This window comes from Natrix helvetica (assembly GCF_964273705.1).
Source record: "Natrix helvetica genome assembly, chromosome: 10".
Lineage (NCBI taxonomy): Eukaryota > Metazoa > Chordata > Lepidosauria > Squamata > Natricidae > Natrix > Natrix helvetica.
The window spans coordinates 10,953,306-10,966,098 of record NC_138561.1 but is presented as its reverse complement, the minus strand read 5'-3'; the positions used below and the strand labels follow the sequence as shown (position 1 = coordinate 10,966,098).

The 12,793-nt window shown below is 37.0% G+C and overlaps 1 protein-coding gene across 4 annotated transcripts in view; it reads left to right on the top strand.

The window, feature by feature from the left end:
* The window catches only part of CDH8 (cadherin 8), a 214,493-nt gene that overhangs the window by 144,924 nt on the left and 56,776 nt on the right, over window positions 1-12,793 (top strand). For all 4 annotated transcript variants that reach the window (XM_081963431.1, XM_081963430.1, XM_081963428.1 and 1 more), the window contains one exon: window positions 3,289-3,542. In XM_081963431.1, the coding sequence (XP_081819557.1) occupies window positions 3,289-3,542 (254 nt within the window). The remainder of the gene's footprint in view (window positions 1-3,288; window positions 3,543-12,793) is intronic.

Below are 12,793 nucleotides of genomic sequence, written 5' to 3'. Positions count from 1 at the left end.
CAGGAACGACTACCACATATGTGCGATGGGAGTCTTTACCTTTACTTTTTAATACTGAAAGTGTTCCATCGTCATTATGTTCAGTTGGCATTTTCTGCACCTGACTCTCCCCAAAAAGTATTTTGGTGAAAAGTATTTTTTTAATAGATGGAAAATTCATCATTATCATAATTAGGAGGATGGTGACACAAATGGTTGGAAGGCTGGGCAGGAGTTTAACAAGTCCGTGTTTGAGACCTGAGAGCTGCCATGAGGTGGGGTTGAGCTTTCATTCTTCACTCCAGCTCCTGCTGGGGACAAGGACCCCCCCCCCCCCGTTGGGTGTCTCCAGGGCAACAATGATGTCATTGGTTAATCCTTTCAACCTGGAACTGCCTCAGTGCTTCTGACATGAGTGCAAAATCATCACGGTGATTTCTCCCTTCTAGTTTCACTGTTGAGCTTTCATTTTGAAGTGGGAAACATATGGAGGCCATAAGATAAGCCTGAAATATGTTTAATGTTTTGTTTTGTTTTAATCTCTCAATGAACTCCATTTGAACAATGTCATTCAGCCTCCCTGCAGCAGCAGCCTGCCCAAGCAAAAATTAAATATTTTCCCCAACTTTCTCTGCTTTGTATCAAAAAATCTACTATTTGCCTCTGATATAGATTTGGGGAGAGTGATTATTCTAGAGATTGTAAGTTTCCACTGTGTTCAGCACTCAATAGTAGACCCTGGTTGCAATCAAGCACATAGTCTTCACCTAACACACACCATAATAGACACATATCTGTTATTGTTTTTAATTTCAAATATACTTTAAATAATAATAACTTCGTGCATTTGGAGCACTAAGCTGACAAACGCTTTGGACTGGTATGATTTACTGCTGCTGAATTTGCAACGGTTCAAATGATACCGTTGTGTGATTGGCAAATTGTGTATATGCTGATTTCCAGCAACCTATTCATTGGTACAAAGACCTAGTAATTTCTGAGTTGGCAGAGAGGCAAGTGCTTGTCATGTTTAGTAAAAATGGCAAAGTTACATTAGAACTAGATTCAAAAACTGCTGATTTTTTTTTTAAAAAAGATATGAAAATATGAATATATACTTAAGCTTTTGGAGACTTTCTGAAAGAGTTCTGGGATTTTTATTTGTGCTCTTTATATTTGCATTGCAGATTTAAGCTTCTCTATGTTTCTCTCCCCCTTCTCTTTGTTCCGTTCGATGGGACATTGTGATGCAAATCTATATATCTTTCGAAAGCGTGACAAATTTGTACATTTGAAATGTTAATCATTGTGAGGCATCAAAGGGTTGTGTTGTGAAGCCGCACATGTCAATGTTCTTCAAGTTGTAGTAGATATTAATCTTGGATGGTCATAAAATTTGTGATGCCTCTTTTTTTTTTAAAAAAAAAAAAGTCCTGTAACTCTTATTATTTCTTATCTGCATGTTTCAAATATTTATGAGCAAAACCAATCAGAAGTGCTTCTCTCCAAGACCTATTGAAATGATTGGCAAATTGCAAATATGAATATCCAATCACTCTTGCTCTATAGAGATGCTGTGAATCTGAGGGTTTTTCTTCTCTTTTTTTTTTCTCTTTTTCTTGGCACTCCTGATACAAAGATCATTTTGCATATAACATGTACAATTGACCTAATTGCACATCAGCTTCTGTATCCAGCCATTGTGTGAGGGCTGTCTCTCTCATCTCACAATACTGTCTCTTGGAATCCTTATGCACAAAACAATAATAATAATAAAACCCATTGGCGTTGGCAAAATCACCATCCATCACTTGCAAAAGGCAATTTTATTAGGAACAGTTTAACCCTATCAAACAACTCTATTCTGCCTGCCCCATGTCCTTAGGAAGTTGATTGGTAAATGAGAATGCCAAGTCCAATCTAAACATCTGGCTGACTGTATGACCAAGAATAATAATAAGGAATAGAGACCTGTTCTCTAGTGTTTCCAGAGGAAAGGTGAAGAGACAGACTAACTAACTCACCAATATAATCATGATTATTCATATCTTCAGTGCATTTATGCACTTAACAACTCTTCCCTTCAAGGTAACTCTCTAAAACCTGTGATTCTAATGAGAAGAAGCCTAAAACCTCTATGAAAACAAAGATCACATTGCTTAAATCTCTAAAGCTGTGCTCCATCTGTTTCTCAATAATTAAAAACAATATTCACCTTCTTAATTCTTTGAGCTTCAACTTAACAGCCAAAGAATTTCCTTGCAAGTTGTGCTCTCAATGACCAACTCTAAAGTCTCATAAAACCAATAGTGGGGCCTCTTTAAGCCAGGAGAAAAGAACATGGGCCATGTTTAAATGGACATTAAATGCAATTTTGAAACTCACTTATGCCATGAAGACAAAAGTGTTTTCTTTTTTTTTCTCAGAGGTTTGTTGTTATTATTACTCGTAGGGATTTAGGTCTTTCCTGTTATATGTACTATTATGTTCTTGCCTTTTTGGAATTGAAATGATTATAATTTGGATCTGAATGTAGTTAGCCTCTCAAACGTGAATGTTTTCATTTTTGCTAATACCAATGTGTTAAATCCCAAGCAAAGCTCAATGTGTGTTGAACACCTTTAAACTGTGCCCATTTCTCCAATGCTGCTTTGTTTAACTATACCAGAAAGTTAAGCTTCAGGAGGGATATTGTAAAAATCTCTTGATGGTTATGATACACAACTATTCTTATAAACTTCAGTTAAATGTATACCAGAATGTTCCTCTCCCCGTATAGCTAGATCTCCATTGTTCTGTCTTGTTTGATCTTAATCAAAGAACAATACCTTCAGTCCGGTGTCTTCCCCCCCACTCATTTCTGCAAACAATAGAATTCTTCTGCCACATAAAACTTGCTCATTTCGCTCTCTTTGCTCCTTAACTATAGTGAACAGAATGACAATTAGCTGAGTTATTAATATGCAATGTAGGTCATTAACAGTAAAAAAAAAATCTTTCCATTGCAAAAGAAAAAGAAAAGAAAAAAATTCCAAGTGAGAAACCTTTATATGTGGTGGTGTTTTCTTTAAAAAAAATGTTTTAATGGAGATAGCAAATCTCCAATTTGGTGGGGTTTCACTAAAGCTTACAAAATAAATGTGACATTAATAAGCACTCATAAAATTTGCAGCCGCGAGAAAAGAAAGGGAAAAGGGATTGCACTAAAGTCAAGAAATGGAGGAGAAGCAGATGTATTGTCACTTATTGTCTTGTTCTTGCTGTTGTGAACATCTAGAAAATGCTTTTGTGTTTCTCATTCTTTTACAGCCCTTGGATTTTGAGACCAAAAATTCATATACGCTGAAGGTGGAAGCAAGTAATGTCTACATTGATCCACGTTTCATCAGCATGGGGCCATTTAAGGATACGGCAACATTAAAAATTGTAGTGGAAGATGCTGACGAACCCCCAATCTTTTCATCACCAACGTATCTCCTGGAAGTGCATGAAAATGCTGCTATTAACTCCGTGATTGGTCAGGTGACCGCCCACGATCCAGATGGATCTTCAAGCTCTATACGGTAATCCTGCTTTAACACAATTCTTCCTGCTGAACAATAACAAGAGCAATAGCATCTAGACTTATACTTACAGTGATTTACAGCCCTCTCTAAGCGTTTTACAGAGTCAGCATATTGCTCCCAACAATTTTGGGTCCTCATTTGACCCACCTCGAAAGGATAGAAGGCTGAGTCAACCTTGAGCCTGGTGAGATTTGAACTGACAAATTGCAGGCAGCCAGCAGTCAGCAGAAGTAGTCTGCAGTACTGCACTCTAACCACTGCGCCACCATGGCTCAAAAGGGGTCAATAGTGCATGATACCTGACATACCATCTCCAATCTCCATTTGTGTTTGACTTGTTCCACTTCTCCCATGGAGAACTTAAACATTAAATCTAGTCAGATCATTTTTACACCTAAGTTAAATTAACTCTGTCCGGAGTTTTCTAGATTTCCAAATAAAAGGAAGTTTTTCTTTGTCTGAATCATTGATGTTTTTCATCAATTACTTCTGCATACTGCGCCACTTTGTTTAACTATACCAGACAGATAAACTTCAAGGCAGCTACTGTAAAATTTCTCAGTGTTATGTTCATAAATTTTCTAATAAACCTAAGTTAATGCACGTCATCCAGTGTTCCTCTTTCCATATGACTACATCTTAACTATTCTGATTTCTTTAATTTTACCAGTGTAGCATTACAGAAATCTTTTGAGTGGCCTTATCATACCTGTGCTTGATTGGTGTCTGATATCTTTCCAGGTCCAGAGAGATCATTTTACATTTCTTGGTATTTTTTAAAAAGTGATACTAAACTGATTTGTTATTTTTTTTGAGTGTGCACAGAACTTATTATGTGCAAATGTGCACATTCATTTTTTGCACGTCGAACCAGATGCCATCAAACCATTGAGTTCCCTTAAATTGAGCCAACAGAACAAATGAAGGCAACTGATAGCCAATGAGTGAATAAACATCATTCTTGTAAAGTCTCTATTTCTAACGGTATCCTCTCTGTTGTGTCTTTTGGGGTGTGAGGGAGGAGAAGAACATATTAAAGCCCAATATTTTGCAAGCTTCAAATGATATGGTCTTCAAAGATTTCCCTTGGAATGAAAGAAAAGATGAATAATATACTTTAAAAATAATTAGAATCCCAGAGTCAAGCATAAAAGACTGGATCTACATGTGAAAGTCGACTTTATTGATGTATTGATTTATTGCTAGTTGTATCTATGCAGGAATCTTCTCAGCTAAGGGTTAGCACCTGCCTTGAGTTAGATAAGGGTCAATGGGATTCAACGGAGGGTGAACTCTATTTGTGGCTACGTAGGGATTCTAGGCTGATCCCTCTTTTAACTCCAATCCCAGGTTTGGCCACACCTTCCCCTACACCCAGCTTCTTTTGGACTGCTGAGCATGCTGTAAAACTTAAGAACAAACAATTAAAAAAAAAAACCTGCCATAAAAGATGTCTGCCAGAATCAGGTTGTTCCATATTTTGTAGCCTCCTTGGACACCCATTGTTAGTAATTTTATTCTCCTGTCCACCACCACCACCAAGCTAGAGGGCACCTTTGCAAATAAAATAGAAATGTACAGTCCTACGATCAGAGGTGGGTATTCAGCAGGTTCTGACCAGTTCTGGAGAACCGATAGTGGAACCTTTGAGTAGTTTGAAGAACCAGTAAATACCACCTCTGACTGGCCCCACTCCCATCTATTATCTGCCTGCTGAGTCCCATCTGATTGGGAGGGAAGGGGGATTTTACAGTATCCTTCCCCTGCCATGCCCACCAAGCCATGCCCCACCAAGCCACACCATGCCCACCAAGCCAGGCCCACAGAACCAGTAGTAAAAATGTTTGAATCTCACCACTGCCTATAATCTTCATTTTCCAACTCTACTACTGTTAGAAAATGCAGCTACTGTAATCCATTTGTTCGTTTTGCCATGAGAGAGATTGTTTTTTTTTCCCATTAGAAATTATTTAAATGATATCTGGTAGGTCTTTTATTGTATTGTTCTTTAGGTCATGCTGTGAACTGCCAAGAAACTTTTGATTGCAGGGAATAATAAGTCTAACAAAACAAATATACCCAAGGGTCTTTTTGATATAAAAGAACTGATCTGGAGGCTGCTATTTTGCTTTGCAGGTTAGCTTAAATGTTAAATATAATTAAAAGAATGTTTATATATTTTATTTTAAAAAAATATATATTTAATGTCCATGGGTACTCTAGTGAAGATCCACCTACTCCATTTTTCTCTCTTCCTCTTCCTCCTTATCCAAAAACTATATATAGTGTCTATCAAGTACATCTGATCCAAGAACATTTTCTGGCTTAAGGAAATATATGCCACAGATTGAATTTGCTGGTCTTCAAGGTGCTTTTAAAAAAAAACACGTAAACATTCAGGCTGATCAGAAAATGTTGTGAGGAAAAGTTCTCAAATCCATCACCTTTAGGCACTTCTTCATTTTTAATTGCTTTGGAAATGTTTCTTTGCCTCATGAGTGCAGGCCTACACCAAATTCTTTGAAGCCGCCATCTGTGCAATAGGATTATACAAGGCTGGTGGTTAATCAGATAAGAAATTTCAAGTTATTAAGTCACAAGAGGGAAAAATTGGAGGCAGAAATTCCTGACTGGTTATTGAAAGTATATACTGTATCTTTCTGTGCCAATAACCCTATTTAAGCCTTGTGAGCATTTCCTGGCCCATAAGATCCACCATGCATGATGGCGTTTCACATGTTTTAATTAAATATGCAAAAGTAGCATGTGTGTCTCCCCTTTCTCATCTGGATTCAGCCTGATATACATACTGATTCAGCCTTTCTCATGTTTATGATGCTTATGGCCTGCATTTCTTTACGTGTGTGTGTGTGTGTGTGTTTTAAATGTCTGTGTGCTGAGCTGTGGTCTCTGAGCAATCCAATGCTTTAATTTCAGTTCTGTCAAGCACAAAAAAACAGGAGCCTGAGTTGGTTCCAAAATGAATACAGACACCAACTATTCTTAAACAAGAATCTGAACTACTAACAGTCAAGGTAAATTATTGGTAGAATTCCTACTGGAATTCAAATGGGGCTGAACTTAGCTCTATTGTGAATGAAAAGTGATTCTAAACTAATGATGTGCTTGACCCCTCCCCCTAAAAAAGTTGTATGCAACTTTCCTTCTAAAGAGATTTTACATGAAACATACCATAATGTGTAATGTACATTTTCCTATTGTAAATCATATCTCTTTCATAACCTTTTTAGTAGACAAATCTAGACGTGTGTTATTTTTCCCTTTTCTTTTTTTCCCTCCTTTCTTAGAAGAATATGCTGAAATAAAATAGAAATGATTGTCATAGACGGTTGAAAGACAGATGTTTCAGGTTCAATAACTGATTTACCGAGAACTTCATATTGTTCATTTAATTTTATAAATTGAACCATAGTTAGATATTTTTCCATCTGCTCTTGGTTCAGTATGCTTATTGTATAATTTAAAATAATATTTAACAAATTGATTTATTACCTTCTTTCTTGTTGCAATCCTAAGTAGAAATACGAATAAGAATGATGATCATCTAACTCTATCGAGAATCAATTATCACTGAGCAATTATTAGCAGATCAAAGGAAGTTCATTACCAGAAATAAATTATTCAGGGATGCACAACTGGAAGAGATTCCAATTTTTGTGTTTGTGTGTGTGTGTGAAAATGAAAGATCCAAAACAGTAGTAGAACAGTTGAAGGAACAACAATTATAAATATAGAGGAAACAGCCGATATGAACTACATGAATGATAACTTAGAAAAAGTAATAACAACATAATCAGTACAGGCCAGCAGTGTAGCAAACTGTAAACTGACCTCCAGACAAGAAGATTTAAAACATAAAAATGTGTTATGTGCAGAACTACCAATAGAAAGACTGCCTGCAATGAAAGTAATGTCCAAAAACAACCGGACATTTATAACGGGTGTTAATAAGATGCTTGCAAGAATTAACATCTATTGAACAGACTAATCAACTTGCCTACAGTACATCAATAATGGGAATTGAAATTCAAAAAACTAAAAGCAAAGTTATATTCAGTCCCAAAGTGGAAGATCAAACCTGAGACCGAGGTAAAGAAATTAAGGTCAGATGCAAGTAATTTAAAGAATGTGAAATTTAAAAAAATATAGACTCTGTTCTCAACACAAGTCTAATTAAAACAAAATATTGGCTCAGCACCGGAAAAGTTGTTGAAGCTATGGCGATCATAAAACAACAAATAACAGCGATAACTTGGAAAAAATTGAATGCTGTGAGGCACAAATCACCCAACTGAACTAAAATCAGCTATTTCAGTGAAACCAGAGGCAATTGTGCCAACGTATTTGGTTCATTGCCGCATAGTTGGGTCATCAGAAGTTTGAAAACAACTGGTGTCAATAAAAACATTAAACTGGAAGCAGTAGCAGAAAGAATTGTTGGTTGGGAATGGAAAAAAAAATCAAGGCCTTTATTAGTCCTTATCAACATTAGGGGAGGCAGCTGCCTGGTGATTCATTACCACCCTTATTATTTGTAATTGCTTTTTGCTGTGATCCTACTTTCAGTGATTCTGAAGAAAACAAATGTTGGCTCTCCAATAGCAACAATCCAAATAAAATCTCACATTTCCTTTATATGAATAATCTGAAGCTGTTTGGGAAAATCTAAAATTGAAATCCAGTCTTTGACAAGCACCACAAGAATTTTTAGCACAGATTCAGCCATGGAATTTGGTCTAGAGAAATTTGCTATATTAGCAATAAATTGGTATAAAATCACAAACACTAATGGAATTGAATTGTCATATAAGCAAACCATCAGGCGCCATCCGGACGAAACCTACAATTATCTGGACATTTCATAGCTGGATAATATCAAGCACGGGCAAGTCAAAAACGTGATTAGCTAAGAACACCATCTTTGAGTACATCAAGAGGGAGAAAATTGCTAAAGACAAAAATGAATGTCAGAAATAACATCCAAGCTATATGGATGTACAATACAAAACAGTGGTGGAATTATTAACTGGACACAAGCTGAAATGGACTATTTGGATTGAAAAACAACAACAACAACAACCTGATGACTATTCACTATGCATTATATCCCTGTAGTGATACTCATAATAGGTCGTAAGAAAAATGGAAAAATGGAGGCAGAGTTTTATCTCAAGATACATCGTTGAAGAATTTCACATTGTTGTGTGCATCATCATCATAAAGACTTGAAAGATGAATTTAAAAAAGGAATCTAAACATCTGGCTGACTGTGTGAATGACAATAATAATAATAATAATTATTTTCATCATCATCATCATCATTAAAAAAAATATTTTGCAAAAGGTAGTAAACTAGATAAGATGCTGGTTTAGTATTTGCAAAAAAGAATAAGAGTAAATTTTAATTATTATCTCTTTTATTCATTAAACATGTAACTCAGTCAACTGAACATTTACAAATGTGTCACAGATACCATTGGCTGGTGCTAATGGTTGCCGCGGGTTGCTGCCAGCATCTACGTATTTTCTTAAATATATGTACCAAGTGTCTTTTTAAAATATATGATGTTTTGAGCAGCATAGTTTTTTGCAGTTCCGCTGGTGTTATTGCAGGAAGCTATACATCAAGAAATTGCAGCTACCTTTTTCTATATATATATATTTTGCAACACTTCATCTTTGCAACACGTTGGTCTGATCCCATCCATTAAGTCCCGTTGTTTACACAGTTGTTTACTAAACATTTCCAGCTTTTTGTCAAAATCCAAAGTGGCTTCTGTTTTGGTTTTAATTCTAGTTCCTTCAATTCATTCATCAATATGTCTATTTTCATGTGGCTTTTTTTTTTCCTGTTTGATAGTTCTCCCTAAACGCTTTACATAAATCCCCTGCTGAAAATAAAGAAATCTCAGGAGTTAGTTCTCTCCTGTGCTGACATTTAAGTGAACAAAATATTCTAGTCATTTCTAGCTTTCTTTTATGAAGCGAGCTATGGAGGTTCAGTGCTTGAAATTCATTGTCCAAATTTTACAGTCCTGAGGACAGATACAATTGGGATATGAAGTGTCTTTTTGGAAAGATGATCCAAATCTCCATGCAGCAAAAAGAACCAGGGTAACCAAAGAGTGGACATATTAGAATCTCAAAGTTGGCTAAATACTTAGAATAACAAAATTGGAAGGGACCCTGAAGATCTTCTAGTCCAACCCCCTGCTTAGGCAGGAAACCCTACACCACTTCTGACAAATGGATATCCAACATCTTCTTAAAAATGTCCAGTGTTGGGGCATTCACAACATCTGGAGGCAAGTTGTTCTATTGATTAATTGTTCTAACTGTCAGGAAATTTATCTTTATTTCTAAGTTACTTTTCTCCTTGATTAGTTTCCACCCATTGCTCAGGTACTTTGGAGAATAGTTTGACTCCCTCTTCTTTGTGGCAGCCCCTGATATATTGGAACACTGCTGTCATGTCACGCCTAGTCCTTCTTTTCATTAAATTAGACATACCCAGTTTCAGTGGTGGGTTGCCAATTTTTTTACTACCAGTTCAGGTGCTCATGCATGACACTTCTGCACATGCGCAGAAGTGTCTGGGTGGGTAGGTGGAGCCTCCCTCCACTACTACCGGTTTGCCTGATCCAGGCCAAACCGGGAGCAACCCACCTCTGACCCAGTTCCTGCAACCGTTCTTCATATGTTTTAGCCTCCAGTCCCCTAATCCTCTTTGTTGCTCTTCTCTGCACTCTTTCTAGAGTCTCCACATCTTTTTTACATCGTGGCAACCAAAACTGGACACTGTATTCCAAGTGTGGCCTTACCAAGGCATTATAAAGTGGTATTAACATTTCACGTGATCTTGATTCTATTCCTGTTTATGCAGCCTAGAACTGTGTTGGCTTTTTTGGCAGCTGCTGCACACTGATGACCAGCCTGAGCCCAAGGAAGGGGTCAAACACATCATCAATCATGAGTCCCTTCATGCCCATAAGCGATCTAAGTCCAGCCCATCCTGAATTCCTTTGTATTTTTAACTCCCCTTAATTTACTTTGACCATAAGTAGTTCAGATTCTTGTAGAGAACTTAAGTTTACAATAAATCTTTATACTCATTTGAACCAACTGAATCTCCCTATTTCCCTGGCACTTGACAATACTGAAATGTACCAATAAAGGAAAATAATTGCAGCTGAGGGTTGAAATGAGGGGTCCTTGGTGTTTTCTGGGCCTAAAATAGCTACACTAGCGCTGATAATGTTACCTGGTTTGGTTAATGAAACATCTGTAAGAACTTAAGCAGTCTCAGACAGCACCAAGTACCTCACTAAAACGGTACGAATTATAGGCATGTTGGCATCGTTTTATTCAAAATCATTCTAAACTCAAACATATACAGTCCATTTAAAAATGTAGTTTGTAGCTGAGAGGAGTTGTGATGAACTGCATAGTTTAGTGATGTGTGAACAGCTGGAGAAGGGTGTCATGTAAGGAAAAGAACCAAGCCCTAATTCACACATTAAAGCCATAGGTTCATGTCAATTAGTTTATTTTTTATTTTTTGAAATATTATATTCTCCATCCCAAATATGCTTTTTGAAGAGGCAACTGGACTTTCTGGTTTTTTTTTTTCTTTGAAGATGTTTTGCTTCTCGTCCAAGAAGCTTCTTTGGCTCTGACTGGATGGTGGGTCATGGAAGGATTTGTACTCCTTGCAGACAGCTGGACATTTGTATTCTTTAGCAAGTCATTAAGGTCACCTGGAGATTTATCTGTGTCATCAAGGTCACCTGAGTGGTGCAAATAGGTGTGGAGCCTTCTTGGGACTGTTGAATGGACCGTATTCTAGATTGGAAATAGATATACAAAATGTCTATCTTCAATCTAGGTTTTTTTTTATAAAAAAGCATCTTTGGGATAACCATGACCTGGATGACTGAGAATCTCCATAGACATATATTCTCCATGGTGGTTTGTTTTGTTTTTAATATTATACCTTCCAATTCAAAGGGGGATATTTTCCAAACTTGTGTTTGGTTTCATTCAAAACTTTGGTGGCTAATGGTTCTTGGATCTTTCTCCATTCGGCATTCTTCTTCTTTAAGAAAGAATACTTGTGTATGCATATGTACACAATCCCATACACACACACACACACACACACGCATAGAGTCTAGAAGGGTATTTCATCTTTAGCAAAAGTAAATCATTTTCTTAATACACAGCAGGCTTTAAAACCCCAGATAAAATATTTTATGCCTTCCCCAGCTGTAGCTGTTTATCTCAGTCACCTAGTAGCATGCCCTCTCTGGTTGGCAATGCTGAGATACAGTGATTTACAGTATCAATATTGTGATTCATGTCTCAGCAGGAAAAGTCTGAAAGGCTGGGAAGGTTCAGATTTGGTTGTCAAGCTTTAATTTGCATCAATACAAAACAGCATTTTGGTGGAAAGGAATAAAAAGGCAAGGAGGTAGAGTTACATTCAAATCCATATTTCTCAACCATCAATTGAAGAAATATGTCTCAGTCACCACCTACTCCCTCCAAACTCAGTTTTCACAACCAGCCACCACTACTCAATAAACTCTGGCACTACTGAAGCAATTTCAAAAGGTGTTAATTAGTAAGCTATTCTTTCCATCCCCCTTTTATCCAGTTGATTAAAATGTTCCTTTGTATGTTGCTTAGATTTTTGACAATATCCTCATTAAAAAAAATAGTAAAAATCAAGGTAAAAGTTCCCCTAGCACATATGTGCTAGTTGTTCCCAACTCTAGGGGGCAGTGCTCATTCTGTTTCAAAGCCAAAGAGCCAGCAGTTTCCGAAGACGTCTCCGTGGTCATGTGGCCAGCATGACTCAACACTTAAGGTGCACGGAATGCTGTTACCTTCCCACCAAAGGTGGTGGCTATTTTTCTACTTGCATTTTTATTTGTTTTAGGGTTGGTTTTGGTTGGCAAAAGCTGGGACAAGTAATGGGAGCTCACTCCATTTCGTGGCAGTAGGGATTTGAACCACCGAACTGCCAACCTTTCTGATCGACAAGCTCAGCATCTTAGCCACTGAGACACCGTGTCCCTCAAAAAAGAATAATACTATCATATAATTACCAAAACTGTTGTATGTGATGTATATTGGTCTGAAATCAGAGGAAAAAAGGTTTTTTTTTCTTCCTGGCATCCTGTTTCTCCCCCCCCAAAAAATCTACCTTTTTAATACATTTTGAT